Source organism: Aythya marila (genome assembly GCF_965140915.1).
Source record: "Aythya marila genome assembly, chromosome: 1".
NCBI lineage: Eukaryota > Metazoa > Chordata > Aves > Anseriformes > Anatidae > Aythya > Aythya marila.
The window spans coordinates 62,804,629-62,825,525 of record NC_139042.1 but is presented as its reverse complement, the minus strand read 5'-3'; the positions used below and the strand labels follow the sequence as shown (position 1 = coordinate 62,825,525).

Sequence of the window (20,897 nt, the reverse complement as noted above, 5' to 3'; positions counted from 1 at the left end):
ATACTTCAGTTAAATGTCTGGTCAGTAGCCAACTGGCTCACCATATGCAGGAAAAAATAAAAAATAATAATAAAAAAAAGAAAGCTTTTCTTGCTGCATTTGAAGGGCATCATCATTTATAAATGCTGAAGAGACATGCAGTCATTTTGGAGGAGCATCAGCATTGCCCTTCTGGCTTGGTCGCAGATTGCAGGACATCCCAGGGGAGGAATGAAGCCCCAAGAGGTTTGATTCCCTCCAGTGGATGCTGCACCCACAGGAGCTTTCCTTGAGGACTCGAGCCTAGCCACTAGGCTGTGCAAGTCTCCTGCCAGCCTGGCAGGCCAAAAACCATCTGGGAGCTACTCTGACATCTCTGCAGATGCAAGCAATGACTTTTTCTATTTCTGTGCACACGTTGCTAAAAATAGTAATTGGTGTTAATATTTCAGCATGCACATTGCTAAAATAGTAAGTGCCATTAATAGTTGTTATTAAAATGAATTCATTTTTTACTTTCACTTTGGTGTTCCTTTACCTTTTCCCCTCACTTTCACCTTAATTTTGTTTCTCTACCAAAACTGCAAGCTGTAAAACTGGTTATGAAACAGCCAGAGATGGCAGAGTTTATGCACAGACACTGCCGTATCACTCAAGCTCCTGCATGCAGCTTCAGTGATAGATAAAGGGGGTTCAGTAGGGAGCTCATTTTGCCCTAAGATGAGCTGTCCTGATGAAATGTCCCTTGTGAAACACTCAGAAATCTGGAATCCACTTATCTGGAATTCAGACTTTTCGATGCTGCTGACAGCTCTGTCCTCTCCGTGAGGACTTTAAAGGTTGACATAGGCAGAGCACTGAGAACGTAATGTGTATCTTGCCGTGTCTCTTGAGTGGGAACTGCAATTTGCTGTGCAATTAAGCAGCTGGGGTAAATCTGTCCCTGCAGACAGAATTTGTTCTCATCTGGTACTGAACATCTGAGCAGGATGAGGCTGGTGTTTCGTTGTAGAAGCAGAAAATAACAGGTGAGGAAGGGAGAAGCTCACGTGGCCGATTCCTCTGAATACACGTTGAGCGAAAGACAGCGATTGAAGCCTGCTGTATGTTTCTGTGCCTTTTGGAATTGGTTATGAATAAATTAGGGCTGCCCAGAGCCAGGGCAAGTGGTAATGTGGGGCTGGGCAGGAGGACAGATAGACAGCAGTGAGAGGATGGGGCAGCAAGTGCAAGCTCTGTGCAATGGCCTCTCTGAAATCCCTGGAACATGCCCATGTGTGACCCACAGCTCCACACATCATGTTTGCCTCTCTTACTGTAGAGGCTAGGGCTGAAAGGTTTCAGTGGGGGTCCCATGGGAAATCAAGCAATTAACTTCATCCAACAATGCATTAGTCTCAGTGACATGCCCAATTACTTAGACTCATGTGTGGATACACTGGTGGTTTGCACATTTTCCTGCTCTTTCTCAGTACACAATCAAGATCAAGCATTTTTTATATTGTTATTATTTATTTTTTATTTTTTCCAGAGGCTTTAGAAATGCTGGCCTGCTCTTGAAGTGTCCTAATTTGATGGTATCCTTGTCTAGGTTTATTTCTATAAAGCAGGTACTGCCACAAGAAAGCTGAGTTAGTTGCAACTTTCCAGTGGAAGGTTTATCAGCACAGCCAAAGCCTCCGAGACAAATTCAGACAGACAAAGCAAAAAGATCTCCTAAAACACTGCATTTGAAGATATTCCATTATTGTCCAAAACCAGCAAGCTCTGTTCAAAGTCCAAGCACACCTTCTGAAAACCAGACATGAGCTCATGAAGGAACTGATGACATCTCTTAATGGAAGTGCTAACTCTCAGAGCTTTAGCAGGCATTTTACAAAGAGGAAAATGTTATTTAGGGATCAGATCTGATGGCTAAGACAATTAGGTTGACTAAACGTCAAGCTGTTAAGAGTTTTGTGTCAAAACACTTCTTACCCATGGTAAGAAGCTTGACAATTTAGTGTATATTCCATATTTTCCTTGGTTTCCACACCCTTCTCCCCAGCTGATAATACCAGTAGCGAAGTAAGTGCCATTGTATTCGGTTACATGAGGGCCTCCTCCATCTCCTTGGCAAGCATCTTGTCCATCTTTGCTATAACCTGCACAGAACATGTTGCTTGTGACTAGATGTTTAAGGGCACGCGTGCAAGTTCTCTTGTTCACGTAAGGGACCTGAAGCACTTTCATTCTTCTGACCGGCTCCGCACGTTCAAAGCTGTTCCCAAAGCCACTGATAATTCCGAATGTTTGGTTCATCAGAACATCGTTAGCAAAGTCTTCTTCTGGAAGGCATGCTGGGATAACATCCTCAGAAAATGTGATAGGTTCTTTTAATTTGATAAGGGCTATGTCGCCGTCAAAAGATTTTGAATCAAATTCGTCATATGGGATTATTTTTTCCACTCTGTGCGTCGCAGTACTTGGCCGTTCCTCGTCTCTGTCCACCACCCCTGTATCAGATTTTTAAAGCAGGTGTTAACAAGGCAATACCAGCAAGCCCAAGAAGCTCCTCAATAAAAGATGGGACTAAAGTACCTTGCACTTTGTATAGACATCTGTACTGTACAAATTTTTATTTTACATTTAGAGCATTGCATTTGCAACGTACATGTATTGTACATTTAGTACATTTCAGAGCTGGCCTGTATCCTGATGCTGTAGCATTTTATATGCATTTAGGAGAGGTTTTTATATGACTGTCAAAGTGCCAAGCAAGTTTAAAATCAGAAGTTTGCTGTCAGAATGATGGTCTCGATGACAATTTTCATCTGAAGTTTTGGCCTTCGTTACAACATACCCAGTGGCACTCACTATTGTACAAACAAAACCCCAATATAGAAGAGTAGGTTCTTGCTCCTCTCATTTGTAGAGCAACATTGTCAAACAGACTTAAACAGGAAATACTGTCTTCTAAAACATTAATATTCTACACACAAATGTTCCTTCTCAACTTGTATGAGATCTCTTTTGGAATTAAATTGACAGGAAATTGGTGCTCAGACACAGATTTTGATTTACTGTTTTAGGCCAAGTGCAAATTTTTGTGACTCAGAATACCATTTTCAGTGTCTAGAATTTGTGATAGACTATTTTTTTCATAAATTGCATTATGAAAATTTGAATTCATAAATTACATTATGATTTTCTTCATAAATTACATTATGATAAATGTCATAATAAATAATGATTTTAAGGTTTCAAGTATGGAACAGTCTCAGACTGGTATCTACATGCTGTCAAAATATTTATTGTTAGTGTCTGAATGTGGCATGTGGAAGTCTTCAAATTGCACAAAGGTGTAATGTTAGACCAATTAACTAATTCAGCTCAGCCTTACTGACCCACATACTTCTGTGGTTTATGCCTGGCTTGCATCATATACAAGCTACACTGGGCCAAGCCAGGCATAAAGGAACTGTCCATTCGACCAGGTTGAACATTTATTTCATTGCTAGTCAAGGGACAAGATGAGACAATGAGAAGTAAGCCTGGGATAGTTCAGTGTCTTGTACATGGACACTCAGGACGTGTTTTTGTAGCATTTATTTTTATAGTAAAGGACAAAATGACAACCACTTACCAACAATAACCTGTATTTTCTCAGAATCAGTAACGCAATGAGCTGCAGTAAGTATAAAATACTCATTCAGGATTGTCCCCCCACAAAACCAGCTATCGTGCTTCTCCAGAACAGCCTGCAAAGAGAGAGAAAAAAGATAAAGTGCAAAAATGTCTGTGCTTAGAAATCCTGAACAGATAGCAAAGATTCAAGCAGTTTTCTTGGAGCAGAAATTTTCATGTGTATTTCTTATCAAAAGCATCCTTAATTCAGAGGTGGTGAGATGCTTAGGGACATGGGTTAGTGGGTGACATTGGTGGTAGGGGGATGGTTGGACCGGGTGATCTTGGAGGTCTCTTCCAACCTTAATGATTGTGTGATTCTATGATCTGAGTGGGGTCAGGCATCGAACCTCTCAGGACAGCATCTTACCTGCCATGGACATGCGCTGGGTAAACTGCCAGCCTCCTCTGTTACCTCAGGATGGTCGCTTGGTGTCTCAGTGGTTTCCTCATTACTAAGATGAGCATCTGGACTTGCTGTAGCTTTTTCTCGACCCACTTCATGCTTTCTCTGAAGTTTACCACATGGGAACTTGACTAAAAAGGTAAAATTGAGACACTAGTACTTGATGTTGTACGCTAGACGATGCTGGGACTTTGGGGCACCTGTCCCGTGTTGATTGCAAGGCGTTCCCATCTGCAACCCTACACAAGTCAAAACTGCCTCTAGAGTTATAGATAGTCACCTTTAGGGGAGGAAAATTGTTTGCAGGAAAAAGCAGGCTGCTTTCATGGAATCAAGTCTTTGTGGAAATGAGGGAAAACTTACGTAAGAGTTCAAGGAAAACTTTAACAAAAGCTGACACCATTTATTATGGTAATCAAATTAGATACTCAGGTATCCTCATCGGGGTTGGCTCAGCAAGAATTTTCATGACATTAACAAAAATATCACAGAGGTGAAAGAAGGGGACAAGGATGGTTGTAAAAAGAAAAAATAAAATAATAATAAAAATTAACAAAATCTTGTTCTAAAACTTACTCATGGATTCAGCATTTCCAAACTATTTAGAATTTAAACAACTTCCATTACTGGCATTGTTATTTTCATGGACCTGCTGTAATTTTTCATGGGCCTGCTTATAAATTGTGTATTTGTGAAACTAGGTAAAATATTCTATATTAGGAATTATAAGCTCATGACTGAAAATTGGTGTTAAATAACAAAGGTCTTATAACAAATATCATCAGACAGAGAGAAGAATACAGTAAGATTAATAATTGTTAATGTGCACTTTGCCTGACTGCAGGTAAAACTGATGGTTTAAGTTCAATGCTGGAAGTTATTTTTTTTAAAAGTTACTATACGTTAACTATGGAAAACTAGTTTTTAGAAGGAAGAAGAATGACAGGTATTCTTTTTACAAGGATCAGGTTATATTTGAAGGGAAAAAAATGGGATATAACTGCAGTCACACTATGTCACTACTGCTAAAGTTATAATGAGCCCTTGTGAACTGCATCTTGTAAAGGGAGAAGTTTCTTGGGTTCCTACTCATTCTGATCTCCAGATGTTCAGCACACACTGGAGGCCTTGAAGATAGAAACCAATTTTCACCAATGAGGAATGCAACCTCTTCTTTTCTAACAAAAGTTTCTGAAGCATGAGACAACTGCTCCAGTCTGTGGGAGAAGAGAAATCTCAGCCCTGTTGTAACCACCGCTGTCCCATGTGGCTTCAGACCTGCTGGAACATGGGTTTTGCAGTCTGCTCTGAGAACATACACATTTGCATGGAATACTTTAGTGTACTATTTTGGCCACTGCACATTTCTCATGGTTGTATAATTTGATATTGGTTAAATTATGACTTCTCACTGAGAGCTTTTTCTTTTTGTTGGTAACATTTCAAGCAAGCCATGTGAAAGGTGTCATCAGTGAACATTGTTCCTCATGCTACAACAGCCCTGAAGCACACCAGCACTTCCAAAATGCAGTGAAAATGCGATGTGCATCCCATAGAATGAACTTTAAGCGTGGCTTCATACCTACAGGAACGCAGGTTTTGTTGTCGTCACCCAGAGCATAGCCATCGACACAGGAACACACTACTCCTTCATCTTCATCTTTGCAGAACTGCCCACAGTTCCCATTGTTGACCTTGCACGTGTCTGATAGGACTGCAGAGGAGGCAAATTTATAGGCAGGTTCCATATTCATGGCGATTTCTTAAAAGCACAAGCAGCTCATGAAGACTTGCTTGCAAGCACTAGTCAAAGCCGTCACCATTTTGTGTAATTCTGTTGTGCAATTCCTGTCAGAGACCTCTAGTAATCACAGCCATCACAACAAACATTTTTAAGAAACCTGTAAGCTGTCAACATGAGGAAGACCGCTATCATTCACATCTCCTGTTGTGATAGCTTCCCGGCTATAACTGGCAGCTCTTTGAGGACACAGGCTGAGATAACCCATACTCACCAGAAAGGAAAGAGAATAACAAACTAGCAACAACTAAGGTATCAGTAAAAAATAAAACACTGGACTGTGGTAGACTCTCACACTAAGCCTAATCCACTCCTTAACTAGCCTTATAATATCTAAAAAGTATAATAATAGTATCTGTCCTGAGTCTTCCACAGTATGGCACAATCCCACTACTTGTTGTCCTAGCTGTTTGTCTTAGTACAAATGGAGAAAACTTAACTCCCTTCCTCCTTTTGTTACATATTTCAAAAACTTCCTCGGTTATGCATAGTGGGGCTAAGGGAGGAATTTTGTTTTTGCTCCTACGAGTTGCCTCCTATTTATGTTGGATCACTGTTCCGGTTTCACAAGATTGTCTGGAACTCTCATCTGTATTTATGGTAGTCCTTCTGATCTGGGATCTGCTACAAATGCCATAGGTAAACACTTTCCTATCCTTCACATCACTGGGGGAAGATACTGAGTATTGGAGGTCCTAAGGATCACCTATGTGGAGCCCTGCACTCTGCACCATCTTTCCTTGGACAGTGAAGCACTGACTAGCACAGTTTCAAAGCCAGGTGTGCAGCAACCTCTCAGGAGTTCAATTCAGACCATGTTGTTCTGTCTGCTATTATATAAAATCACGGGGATGCACTGCATCTTTTGTAGCCTGTTATCCTGTCCTTGGAGGAAATGAGATGGGGGTGATGTGATTTGTTTCTGACTGGTGCAACTCAGCAGTTTCTTTTCTCCTTGCTGCACACAAACAATCTGATATCTTAAGGAACAAAGATTTTCTTCCCTCTTGGGAGCAGACTGACATTCTCTTTGGTCTCTCTTCCTATATCTGTATTCTTAGATAGCTCTTGATTTTCGTATCATATTTATCTTATATTATTTAAGCCTTAGCTTTTCTGCTTTTATGCCACGATGTCTGTAACACTTTTATACTTATCCTCAATGAACTGAACTGAGATATATATATATATATATATTTTTTTTTTTTTTTCTGTGCTTCCTTCTGGAGGTCAAGTCTTGAAGCAGCTCATGATTTTAATTAATCCTCCTGTCCTTTCTTGACCTTGGGGTAGTTTGGACATGCATCATAAGCATTTTTTATATGGAAGTATTATATCTTTTCTCTCTTTTAAATACACATTAATTTGATCTTCTTGTTCTTTTTCTTTACTTCCTTCATGAGCTCTATCATTTTACAATCACTTTTATTAAAGTCATCTTCACTCTTTGTATTAATAACCACTTCCATCCTGTTCATTAGAACCAAAGGCAGAATAGCCCAAAGTTGCTTTCTACATGCTTGTATGAGAAAATTTTTCCTAAAACATCCTGAAGACTCTCAGGACAACGGGTCTCCCAGTAGGGACCTTTCTCACCTCATCTCTGGGATGTGAAAAAAAATAATAAATAAATCCCTCTTACTACCAGTTCTTTTAATTTGGGTTGCTCGGGTGTTTATTCAGCGGTGTGCAACTATTCCTCTGTAATCTGTAAGTGACTTTTACAACAGAATTAAACAAGGTGTACATCACGTCTGCAGTATGATCCATACTCTTACTCCGCAGAGAAGCATCTTAGGCTCCAACTTCAAAGCACAGGTGGGATGCTCCCTCAAGCGGGGATGTGACACTTGTGCTGTAACTTACAGAAGCACACTGGGTGATGGTGTGGAGTCCTGGCTCCCCTCTGCACTTTTAAGCCTCGTGGGTTCTTTCTGTCACCCAACAGCTTCCGAATTGACATTGATAACGCTGTCAGGTTGAAAGCACAGAGAACTGATGTATTAACCCCATCCTTTACCCTGACATAGTCATTTCAGCCTGAAATAGTATTTCCCTAGTGACTCAGCCATGGATATTGTTGCACTGTAGCAGACAAATGGGAGCAAGGTGAGTAAGAAAACAAAATTACCAGGTTTTTCCTGATGTCACCCTGCTTCACAAAGCACAAATGATGGTGAATAATTAATTACCCTCATGGTTGAGGCAAAGCAGCACAAAGAAGAGTTAAAGTGAAGGCTGTACCTGTCTGCACTGTCTGCAGGAAAAGGAGGACGAGGGGAAGAAGCCACACTGCTCCACGGTGACCCATCACTGCCATCCTCCAAGCTCATTGAGAATCTCCCTCCGGTTTCTCTGCAGGGCTCTGGGGCAGCTGCTAAATGAGGAACACTGCAGTGCAAAGGTCGCTAACTCATGAGAAAACAAAACCACTCCGAGCAAAGCCTGAGCTCAGTGTCAGCAAAGGACAATGTTAGAACAGCAAGAGCCACTGTGTCGCAGCAGTGCCACCCTGGCAGCTTGCAGGTGCCTCATGGTAGCAAAGCTACCACAAGGGCAGCGTGGAGCTGAAGATTTGGATCCAGTGGAGCCTGCAAGCAGGTTTCCTGCACAGATGCAGAGGTCCTGGATGGGACCTCTGGGATACACAAAATCCAGTCTCTGTCACAAGCACCCAGCCAGGCAATGCTTTCACAAATACATCAATTTTCACCTCATTCTAGAATGATTTTTTTCTTCTTTGGCAGTCTGAGGACCTGCCCATACCGGTCATATCTTCAGCTGAAAATCGGTTCCAGTTAGACACGGCATCTGCAGAAGTGTGCTTCCTTGCCATGCGGTAGGATGCCACAAAGAAGGCCAGCTTGTCCGCCTTCCTTCCCTAGGGCAGCCTCAATCGGTTGTATTCCTGGCAGCTAGTTACTTCCCATTTCTGAAGGACTACCGAATTTGAGACTTCACTGCTCCCCAGATAACTTCTGTTATAGGATTTTTGAGCCACAAAGGCAGAAGGTTTTCCCTGAGATCTCCTTGAACCTTCCTTGCTGCAAACGAGATGGGCTGTGTCTTTTTACCTTCACCACAGACATGAAGATCCAATTACCTCCTACTTCTCTGCAGTATTTTTTTTTTTTGTACACATAAAAGCTGCTGCTGTGCTTCTCCTCAGGCTCTCTATATTTTAGTTTAGAAAAGCCTCCTTTTTTTCAAGACCTAGTGCCTCATGCACAAGAGGATCTTGCCCAGATACATTACCTTGGACCAAGCCTGAGCAATGCCCTACCTTCTTATTCATAGAATAATCATATAATCATTTAGGTTTGAAAAGACCTTTAATATTATCAGGTCCAACCATCTACCTAACATTATGAAGTCCCACTATTAAACCATGCCTCTTAAATACCTCCAGGGATGGTGACTCCACCACTTCCCTGGGCAGCCCGTTCCAATGCCTAACCACTCTTTCTGTGAAGAAATTATTATCCTCGGTATTTGCTTACCATAACGAGTTTTGGTATTTTTAAATCCACCGGTTTGCCCAGAAGATGCGTGCTCTACCTCTTGCCTAGCTCTTATGACCTGTTTAAATTTTGCTAGGTGAAATTGCACCAAAATAGTTAGCATACATAAAAAAATGTGCTTTTATTCTGTCTTTTCTTGCTGGCCGTAGAGTTGCTGGCCTAAGAATGCCCATAACCTTGTAGGCCTTGTTAGGCCCATAACCTTGTAGGCCTTTTTAGGACCATAACCTTATGGGCCTTACTATGCCCATAGCCTTCTTAGGCCCATAACCTTGTTAGAACCAAAGTGACATCAGCAAGAGACACATGCAAGCAAGCATGTCCCTTTAGCACTGTGGCAGAGACAACCTTACAGAACAAGGAATGAATATGAAGCCTTTGAGCCTTGGGCACTATAGGCACCTTGGCACCGGATGAAAGTTTTGTAAAGGACAAATAAACACCAATTGCAAAGCCTAAGGACAAAGTCTCTCATACTCCACAGAATTAGGACAGTCATTACAGACTAAGCACATTCATGCTGCACACAAATATGGACTTTCATCTCTCTCTTGCATGCTGCTGTGTTAAACCAGCTCTGTGCCTGCTCTCAAGGTGCTACTTGGCTTGACAAAGACACTCTGGTAAAACACAGCAACTGCCACTGTTACCAGAGGCCACCTCAGCACCTTAAACAGTCCACTTTGGTCTTGAGTTTCACCTCGATCCTCAGGCTTCACCGAAGCAGAGCAATGCCCTTAGCACAAGTACTTAAATAGGATTTGGGTAGCACGTGTGCCTAAGGACTTCCCTTTGAAAAGGGATGTGTCACCCTGATGGGGTGCATGGGGGACAAGGGGCTAGAGTGTACAAACAGGAATTGAGTGGACAGAAGAAATCAGGGAACGAACATTGCTGAACAAACATTTAAGTAAGTCTGACAAGGTTTTATACAGGTGGAGACCATCACCTTGGGGTGACTGACCTGCAGTTCTTCTCGCTTGCTTTTACTGCTGACTGCAGCAATACTTTGGCGTTGTGTGGTGTTGTCTTTCTAGTTTTTCAGCCTTATTTCTAGTGATTCAACCTGATACAGCACCTGCTATATGAAATCAGCCAGTACTCACTAGGAGATAAGTGGCAGGTGCCTGGCAAAATGCAGGGTACCTCAGGAAGCATGGGAGCATAATAGGTTGGAGGAACCTTGGAAAGGCCATCAGGATGGCTAGGGGACTAGATGTACAATAAAAGGCTTGAGGGGATTGGGTTTGTTTAGCCAGGGAGAGTTGGGGGATCTAATAGCAGTCTTCCACTGCCTAAATGGGGATCAGACTGAAGACAGAGTCAAACATTTCCCAGAGCTGCCCAGGGAAAGAGGTAGCATTTAGAGGTTGTGACAAGGAAATTTCCCAGTAGATATGAGAAATTTTTATCTGTGAGCATGCCAACACACAGGAACTTGTTGTCCAGAGGGGTAACAGAACCTTAGCCTCCGAAGTTTTCTAAACTTGAATGGACCAGACCCTGCACAACCTGATCTCACTTTGATGTTACTCCTGCTTTAAGCATGGGGTTGGACCAGATAGCTTTAATACATCCCTTCCACTGAAAATTATTACATGATTTCTGTGACTAGGACTGATGCTAAGAAGGTTTGTAGAAGAAAGTATGGAGGAATGCTTGACTTCATATACAAAGTAACAGGAGTGTCACTACTGCTGGGAAACCTTACAGCACAAAGCAGAGTAGTACCTGGACAGACATATGAGAAATCACTGGATGTTTGCTTTTTTCTAAGAAATTAGTATCATGGCATCTAACTTGCCCTTTAATGCTATTTAGGCCAGTGGAAGACTTAAATTCCTCCCATCCATTCTTTACTTTCTCATCAGCCTTGACATAAGGCAGGTGAACTGTGTCATGCACTTGTTTAGGGGCATGCACTTTTTTCACTCTCAAATGAGACTTTGTCTTCATATGTGTAAGTTGACTGGAGAGAATAAAAAAAAATAAAAAAAAACAAAAAAGAAATAATGTTTTATTTCAGATGCTGATATACATCAGTAATGCACCTTACAGTAGCACCTAGAAAAACTGCACACGCAAGGACCTCTCTGATCCTCAGCCATACACAATCCAGATCATGATACAGGAAACAGTGAATATGCACTTTTTTTTCTTTCTTTCTTTTTTTTTTTTTTTTTTTTTTTTTTTCTGAAGGAGCAGAAAACAAGTGTTCAAATTAAACTAGGGTGAAATACAATCCATAAAAAGCAAAACCACATTTTATTTAGCTGCTGTGACCTAAGCAGGCAGTTTTGTGAAATGTGGTTATTTAGCAACACATAATGCATACTTATTTGTGTCTCAGCTTTTGCCTGGAAGGAAGCTTCCATGCTCCCTTCATCTTCTAAAAACATCCACAGGTAGAAGCTAAAAAGCTCTAGTAGGAACAAGCTCCCTACTGAGCCAGCTGGCTGCAGTACACGTCACTAGAGGACTAAAGTCCTGGTCTTCCCACTTTCATCATGATTAGTGGGGGTTCGTATTATTTCCAGGAACCTCTGGTGGAATCTCTTGAGCAAACAGACAGCTCATTTAGCAGATGTGGGGAAAAAAAGAAAAAAAAAAAAAGAAGTTTCCATTAGAGAAACTGCACCTTGTTCATTAACAGAAGGATTGAGAACCGCGTTGCTACAAATTTTGTCTCATGACTGTTCTTACCCAGCGTAAGAACCTGGACAGTTTGGTATAGACACCGTATTTGCCCTTCTTTGCACACCCTTCTCCCCAGCTAACAATTCCAGTAACAAAGTAAGTATCCTTGTATCTGGTTACATGGGGGCCTCCACTGTCTCCTTGACAAGCATCTTTTTGCTCTGTATCATAACCAGCACAGAACATGTTCTCTGTTATCGCAAAGTTAGTGGATTGCTTGCAAGTGTTCCTATCAACATAGGGGACTTCAAGCACTTTAAGTTTTTTGGAAAGTCTTCCACCTTCAAACTCACGCCCGAAGCCACTAACCATCCCAGACCTTTGGTTCATCAAAACTTCATTAGCAAAGTCTGCTTCTGGGAGGCACGCTGGGATAATGTACTTAGAAAGTACTATAGGTTCCTTCAGCTTTATTAGGGCTATGTCGTTATCGTAAGTCTCGGCGATGTATTTAGAGTGAACAAGTATTCTTTCCACAGTGTGCGTTGTTTCAGACTGTTCTTCCTTTTCTCTATCCACTTCACCTGTAATGAGATTATTAAAAGGGTCATTAATATGGAGATAGTATAAGAAATAAAGACTTGATAAAAGAGGACATGAGTATTCCCATTGCTACCACTTTGCCAAAGCCTTTGTACTTTACAAGTAAACTGTAAGAGTGGACTGCAATACTTATCAGCAGCACCTGGATGCAGTTTCAGCTTCAAGGTTTTGTCAATGGGGATTTCTGTAAGAGTTTATGTAAATCAGCATAAACTTATTCAGCTAAACTAATGCAAATAGACATGGAAGCTCTTACAGATGCTTGAGCCAGATCTTTGTCAGGGAAGAGAATCTGTTCACGGTCAGGACTAAAACAGTGCAAACACAAAGTTGTGTTGATCTATTATCATGCCTCAGAATTGAAGCAGTGACTTAATGAGAGCAAGTTTCTTCCTCTAGCCAGTGTGTCACAGCTTTCCTGAGTGTTCCTCTAGAAACAAGTCAGTGTGCTTCATGCTTGCAAGGAAAAATTATGAGCCTCCTGAAGAAGCACTGCTCTGATGAGTGCAGTGCTACCCAACACTTCTAGAATATTTGTTCTTAATCCTTTCCAACTATCTGGCAAAGAAGAAACGGATGCACCATTATCACCTTCTAGATCAGCTGCCCCAGTGATTACAAAACAGGATTCCTGCAATAACAGGAAGGGAGAGAAAGCAGAACAACAACAACAACAAAACTAATAATAAAGAAAGTGATATGAGTACATCTAACATGGGTTTTAGAGCCCAGAGAATTAATCTGCAGCGCATGCTCAGACATCACTGGAACAAAATAAGTAGCCATTTACCAACAACAACTTTGATCTCTTTGGATTGGTTCATGCAATGAGCTGCAGTAAGGATGAAATTTTCATTCAGAATAGTTCCGCCACAAAACTCTTCCCCGTTCTCATTGATCAGAACAGCCTGTGGGAGAAAACAAGGGGAAGTGCAGAATTAAAAAGAGCAGTTTAACTTCAGTGAGCTATAAGCAGGTAATTGCTTTCTCTGCAGACTGCATATATGCATAATACAGCAGCACGTATGCACCACTCTGCAGATTTCTCCTGGTCCTGTATACAGATGTGCATTTGCTACAGATTGGTATGTACTGTCAGAGAATCTCAGCTATCTTTATGCGACATAGAGGTTTGACTTCTCCACCTCACAGTGCACCTTTTTAGTAAAATCTTCCATGAACCAGATGCTGACTGACTGAGCAAGGAGCATGCAGTTCCCAAATCACCCCATCCTGGGGGAGTTACTACCCCAAAAAATTCCCATCTATGTTCTGTTCCTGTTTGACACTCCAAGTGTGCAGAAGACAGAAATTCATTTTGGCTGGTCTGAACTCAAGAGGAAAACTTAGTTATGAAAGCATATTTGTGAAGCAAATGAGTGTTGTCTCTGACAAGCTGTCAGGTATACTGCCTAAAGGCACTGCTATCTTAGAAGACAGGGAAGAAGGGTGCAGGACAAAGACAAACAGCATGCAGTTCTACACCATCATCTAGCACTGGGATTCTGTCCAGACTTACACCTCTAAGTACTCAGTCCAGACTGAGAACAAGCAAGCATAACTCCATGCTAAACAGAGGCTCTGAGTCTGAATATAACCTCCTCAGCATATGCACAACTTTGCCAGGTCATGGCTTTTGCAGCTAAAAGTTGATTTAGTTAAGCTTGGGTAGTGCTCTCCAAGCCATAGATCGGGAACCTGCTAAAAGGGTTTAAGCTTTGTGCCCAGCATTACCCTGGGCACCTCCTCTTACCTGTGTTAGATCTACACAACACTATTCCCATGCAGAATTGGACTATTAGAGCAGTGGCCCCAGTGAATGAGCAGATCAACATGGAAAAGCACCAAGCACCTCAAGCACCAAGCACCAAGATGCACCTCACTCAGAGAAACAGAGAAGGGAAGTCATTGTGCCTCAGAAAGGTTGAACGGGATGACAAAGAAAGGCAGAAGCAGGACAACTCTGCCAGAACAAGCAGCTTATGGCTGGACAGCACTGGAACACAAGCTGCAAAGGGAACGGTGTTGGGCCAGCATCACTCAAAAGCCCTGTCTGGTTACAGGTTAAAAGCAGCACCACCTAAAGTGGTGTAAAACCTTTCATTTTGATATTTTAAAGCTGCAGTTTGCAAAACAATACACCTAAGTGCCCAAACAGCTACAAACTGTGTACTACAGAAGGCAAACAGGTTAAATGAACAATTGCAGAGCTTCCCTCAGAAACACGTGCTGGTTACATGCAGAACACAGACCCCAGATTTACCTGCCATGGACATTCGCCAAGATGACACTCGTCACCACCTACTATCCTGGTATCCACATAGGGAGTCTTGATACTCGATCCGTTGCGAGGAGGGAGGGTTGGGCTTTCTGTGGTAGTAACAATCTCCTCCTCCAGACTTGTTCCATTTGGGAAGGGGCCATCCTGCTCACTAGTTACATTGCTACTCTCAGTGGGTAAAATAACAGATCTTTTTTTTCTTTTCACAAAAACTTTTCCACAAGGGTACTTTACTGTAAAGACAATAATACTACAATTAGAGAAGAAAGACCCACATAAGACGAAACTTGACAACACCATCTCACAATAAATAAGTTATGCAGCTGTTTTCAAGACTAACAAAGCTTAGGAAGATGCAAAAAAAGACCAGATGGTCTGGAAAAATGAAAGCCATTTGCTACACCTAAAACTCTTCTGTAGGTTCAGTCTCTGGACAGTGTTTTCAAAGTATTTAAAGTCATCTTCTATTGTTTACATTGCTATATTCGTGTACTAGCTCTTATTAAAACCATCTTAATTAGGAAACTGAGTGTTCTATTTTAGGAATATGGCTCATGACGGCAATTCATCATTACTTGTAAAGGATATAAAAAAACAAAGTCAGGAGCATACCGTTGACTCATCCCTCTTTCCCCATTTTTTGGAACAATTAGAACACTTCAAACAGCGTCAATCTTAACTATTTAATGTCAGCAGTTACTATTTGATTAGGTTAACTGAAATCAGAAGTAGAAACGTTTTTGTGAGCTGCTATTTTATATGGAGCATTAGTGTTCAAATAAGCAAGATACAGCTATAGTTTTCCACTTTATTTCCTCAGGAAATTCTGTGAGAGGCACCCTGCAAAGGGTTCTCAGTCAGCTAGGTTCTGAGAAGTCCATCATGTCACCTCACACATGGAAGACTTCAAAAATACAAACCAGCTGGTTGGCCTCAGTCTTAAATCTATGCCATGTACAACACCGATGGTTCAAAACACATTCTTTAACTAAAACAAGCCTCACCAGTATTGCTATTAGTTTATCATGTGACTTTGTACCTGATGAAACACAGTGTTTGCCATCTTCTGCTAGAACATATCCTTTCGCACAGGAACACATAACATCCTTCTGCATGCTTTTTTTGATGCTGCAGAACTGCTCACAGTCACCGTTGTTTATTTTGCAGTACTTTGGTATAACTATAAAAGAGGTAAGTTTGAAAAAAACAACCGTAAATAAACACTGATTTTGCGGATCTCACGAAATTAAATTGCACTCTTCAAAGAGGATCTGTAGTTCCCCTGTAAAACACTTGAAACCCATTAAAATGGGTAACAGCACGAGTGGCGAAATTTTGCTTATGCCTCACAAAGCAACCACATCCACTGCACGAAACGTACTTGCTAAACCCATGTGCACACAGTGACCACATCACAGTGAGCTCCAAAAAGCGCTAGCTTTTTGAAACCGCTATCACGAAAGTGCAGTTACTGATAAATCCTCACATGATTCATCCCTCCTGCCCTAAAAAGATCAGCTTCATTATTATTCCTTCCTTAGAAGGAAGAAGAATGACAGGTATTCTTTTTACAAGGATCAGGTTATATTTGAAGGGAAAAAAATGGGATATAACTGCAGTCACACTATGTCACTACTGCTAAAGTTATAATGAGTCCTTGTGAACTGCATCTTGTAAAGGGAGAAGTTTCTTGGGTTCCTACTCATTCTGATCTCCAGATGTTCAGCACACACTGGAGGCCTTGAAGATAGAAACCAATTTTCACCAATGAGGAATGCAACCTCTTCTTTTCTAACAAAAGTTTCTGAAGCATGAGACAACTGCTCCAGTCTGTGGGAGAAGAGAAATCTCAGCCCTGTTGTAACCACCGCTGTCCCATGTGGCTTCAGACCTGCTGGAACATGGGTTTTGCAGTCTGCTCTGAGAACATACACAGATGCATGGAATACTTTAGTGTACTATTTTGGCCACTGCACATTTCTCATGGTTGTATAATTTGATATTGGTTAAATTATGACTTCTCACTGAGAGCTTTTTCTTTTTGTTGGTAACATTTCAAGCAAGCCATGTGAAAGGTGTCATCAGTGAACATTGTTCCTCATGCTACAACAGCCCTGCAGCACACCAGCACTTCCAAAATGCAGTGAAAATGCGATGTGCATCCCATAGAATGAACTTTAAGCGTGGCTTCATACCTACAGGAACGCAGGTTTTGTTGTCATCACCCAGAGCATAGCCATCGACACAGGAACACACTACTCCTTCATCTTCATCTTTGCAGAACTGCCCACAGTTCCCATTGTTGACCTTGCACGTGTCTGATAGGACTGCAAAGGAGGCAAATTTATAGGCAGGTTCCATATTCATGGTGATTTCATAAAAGCACAAGCAGCTCATGAAGACTTGCTTGCAAGCACTAGTCAAAGCCGTCACCATTTTGTGTAATTCTGTTGTGCAATTCCTGTCAAAGACCTCTAGTAATCACAGCCATCACAACAAACATTTTTAAGAAACCTGTAAGCTGTCAACATGAGGAAGACCGCTATCATTCACATCTCCTGTTGTGATAGCTTCCTGGCTATAACTGGCAGCTCTTTGAGGACACAGGCTGAGATAACCCATACTCACCAGAAAGGAAAGAGAATAACAAACTAGCAACAACTAAGGTATCAGTAAAAAATAAAACACTGGACTGTGGTAGACTCTCACACTAAGCCTAATCCACTCCTTAACTAGCCTTATAATATCTAAAAAGTATAATAATAGTATCTGTCCTGAGTCTTCCACAGTATGGCACAATCCCACTACTTGTTGTCCTAGCTGTTTGTCTTAGTACAAATGGAGAAAACTTAGCTCCCTTCCTCCTTTTGTTACATATTTCAAAAACTTCCTCGGTTATGCATAGTGGGGCTAAGGGAGGAATTTTGTTTTTGCTCCTACGAGTTGCCTCCTATTTATGTTGGATCACTGTTCCAGTTTCACAAGATTGTCTGGAACTCTCATCTATATTTATGGTAGTCCTTCTGATCTGGGATCTGCTACAAATGCCATAGGTAAACACTTTCCTATCCTTCACATCACTGGGGGAAGATACTGAGTATTGGAGGTCCTAAGGATCACCTATGTGGAGCCCTGCACTCTGCACCATCTTTCCTTGGACAGTGAAGCACTGACTAGCACAGTTTCAAAGCCAGGTGTGCAGCAACCTCTCAGGAGTTCAATTCAGACCATGTTGTTCTGTCTGCTATTATATAAAATCACGGGGATGCACTGCATCTTTTGTAGCCTGTTATCCTGTCCTTGGAGGAAATGAGACGGGGGTGATGTGATTTGTTTCTGACTGGTGCAACTCAGCAGTTTCTTTTCTCCTTGCTGCACACAAACAATCTGATATCTTAAGGAACAAAGATTTTCTTCCCTCTTGGGAGCAGACTGACATTCTCTTTGGTCTCTCTTCCTATATCTGTATTCTTAGATAGCTCTTGATTTTCGTATCATATTTATCTTATATTATTTAAGCCTTAGCTTTTCTGCTTTTATGCCACAATGTCTGTAACACTTTTATACTTATCCTCAATGAACTGAACTGAGATATATATATATATATATATATATATATATATATATATATATATATATATATATATATTTTTTTTTCTGTGCTTCCTTCTGGAGGTCAAGTCTTGAAGCAGCTCATGATTTTAATTAATCCTCCTGTCCTTTCTTGACCTTGGGGTAGTTTGGACATGCATCATAAGCATTTTTTATATGGAAGTATTATATCTTTTCTCTCTTTTAAATACACATTAATTTGATCTTCTTGTTCTTTTTCTTTACTTCCTTCATGAGCTCTATCATTTTACAATCACTTTTATTAAAGTCATCTTCACTCTTTGTATTAATAACCACTTCCATCCTGTTCATTAGAACCAAAGGCAGAATAGCCCAAAGTTGCTTTCTACATGCTTGTATGAGAAAATTTTTCCTAAAACATCCTGAAGACTCTCAGGACAACGGGTCTCCCAGTAGGGACCTTTCTCACCTCATCTCTGGGATGTGAAAAAAAATAATAAATAAATCCCTCTTACTACCAGTTCTTTTAATTTGGGTTGCTCGGGTGTTTATTCAGCGGTGTGCAACTATTCCTCTGTAATCTGTAAGTGACTTTTACAACAGAATTAAACAAGGTGTACATCACGTCTGCAGTATGATCCATACTCTTACTCCGCAGAGAAGCATCTTAGGCTCCAACTTCAAAGCACAGGTGGGATGCTCCCTCAAGCGGGGATGTGACACTTGTGCTGTAACTTACAGAAGCACACTGGGTGATGGTGTGGAGTCCTGGCTCCCCTCTGCACTTTTAAGCCTCGTGGGTTCTTTCTGTCACCCAACAGCTTCCGAATTGACATTGATAACGCTGTCAGGTTGAAAGCACAGAGAACTGATGTATTAACCCCATCCTTTACCCTGACATAGTCATTTCAGCCTGAAATAGTATTTCCCTAGTGACTCAGCCATGGATATTGTTGCACTGTAGCAGACAAATGGGAGCAAGGTGAGTAAGAAAACAAAATTACCAGGTTTTTCCTGATGTCACCCTGCTTCACAAAGCACAAATGATGGTGAATAATTAATTACCCTCATGGTTGAGGCAAAGCAGCACAAAGAAGAGTTAAAGTGAAGGCTGTACCTGTCTGCACTGTCTGCAGGAAAAGGAGGACGAGGGGAAGAAGCCACACTGCTCCACGGTGACCCATCACTGCCATCCTCCAAGCTCATTGAGAATCTCCCTCCGGTTTCTCTGCAGGGCTCTGGGGCAGCTGCTAAATGAGGAACACTGCAGTGCAAAGGTCGCTAACTCATGAGAAAACAAAACCGCTCCGAGCAAAGCCTGGGCTCAGTGTCAGCAAAGGACAATGTTAGAACAGCAAGAGCCACTGTGTCGCAGCAGTGCCACCCTGGCAGCTTGCAGGTACCTCATGGTAGCAAAGCTACCACAAGGGCAGCGTGGAGCTGAAGATTTGGATCCAGTGGAGCCTGCAAGCAGGTTTCCTGCACAGATGCAGAGGTCCTGGATGGGACCTCTGGGATACACAAAATCCAGTCTCTGTCACAAGCACCCAGCCAGGCAATGCTTTCACAAATACATCAATTTTCACCTCATTCTAGAATGATTTTTTTCTTCTTTGGCAGTCTGAGGACCTGCCCATACCGGTCATATCTTCAGCTGAAAATCGGTTCCAGTTAGACACGGCATCTGCAGAAGTGTGCTTCCTTGCCATGCGGTAGGATGCCACAAAGAAGGCCAGCTTGTCCGCCTTCCTTCCCTAGGGCAGCCTCAATCGATTGTATTCCTGGCAGCTAGTTACTTCCCATTTCTGAAGGACTACCGAATTTGAGACTTCACTGCTCCCCAGATAACTTCTGTTATAGGATTTTTGAGCCACAAAGGCAGAAGGTTTTCCCTGAGATCTCCTTGAACCTTCCTTGCTGCAAACGAGATGGGCTGTGTCTTTTTACCTTCACCACAGACATGAAGATCCAATTACCTCCTACTTCTCTGCAGTATTTTTTTTTTTTTGTACACATAAAAGCTGCTGCTGTGCTTCTCCTCAGGCTCTCTATATTTTAGTTTAGAAAAGCCTCCTTTTTTCCAAGACCTAGTGCCTCATGCACAAGAGGATCTTGCCCAGATACATTACCTTGGACCAAGCCTGAGCAATGCCCTACCTTCTTATTCATAGAATAATCATATAATCATTTAGGTTTGAAAAGACCTTTAATATTATCAGGTCCAACCATCTACCTAACATTATGAAGTCCCACTATTAAACCATGCCTCTTAAATACCTCCAGGGATGGTGACTCCACCACTTCCCTGGGCAGCCCGTTCCAATGCCTAACCACTCTTTCTGTGAAGAAATTATTATCCTCGGTATTTGCTTACCATAACGAGTTTTGGTATTTTTAAATCCACCGGTTTGCCCAGAAGATGCGTGCTCT

General features: G+C 41.7%; 2 protein-coding genes across 3 annotated transcripts; both read right to left on the bottom strand.

Moving 5' to 3' along the window:
* Positions 1–1,480: 1,480 nt before the first annotated feature.
* Positions 1,481–19,740, bottom strand: LOC309873950 (coagulation factor X-like). 2 transcript variants are annotated; one of them, XM_082751784.1, is made up of 5 exons: positions 19,585–19,740; positions 17,090–17,221; positions 4,016–4,182; positions 3,605–3,719; positions 1,481–2,474 (listed from the first exon to the last, which is right to left on the bottom strand). In XM_082751784.1, the coding sequence occupies exons 1-5, from the start codon at positions 19,658–19,660 to the stop codon at positions 1,927–1,929; spliced, it is 1,038 nt and encodes a 345-aa protein (XP_082607910.1). In that variant the 5' UTR covers positions 19,661–19,740; the 3' UTR covers positions 1,481–1,926. The 2 variants fall into 2 exon arrangements, with proteins under 2 accessions (XP_082607910.1, XP_082607909.1); XM_082751783.1 differs by lacking the exons at positions 17,090–17,221; positions 19,585–19,740 and adding exons at positions 5,634–5,765; positions 8,097–8,253.
* LOC309878626 (coagulation factor X-like) lies at positions 11,312–16,986 on the bottom strand (the record flags this gene model as incomplete). Its single annotated transcript, XM_082761374.1, has 5 exons — positions 11,312–12,594; positions 13,404–13,521; positions 14,877–15,127; positions 15,934–16,074; positions 16,920–16,986. The coding sequence occupies 5 exons, from the start codon at positions 16,984–16,986 to the stop codon at positions 12,047–12,049; spliced, it is 1,125 nt and encodes a 374-aa protein (XP_082617500.1). The 3' UTR covers positions 11,312–12,046.
* Positions 19,741–20,897: the final 1,157 nt, after the last annotated feature.

Coding starts and splice junctions, on each gene's coding strand:
- LOC309873950 (XM_082751784.1), bottom strand. CDS start 19,660: ATGGCAGTGATGGGTCACCGTGGAGCAGTGTGGCTTCTTCCCCTCGTC. Junction 17,222..19,584: donor CCTGCAGACAGTGCAGACAG/GTACAGCCTTCA, acceptor CCTCCTTTGCAG/TCCTATCAGACACGTGCAAG. Junction 2,475..3,604: donor GAAAATACAGGTTATTGTTG/GTAAGTGGTTGT, acceptor AATCTGATACAG/GGGTGGTGGACAGAGACGAG.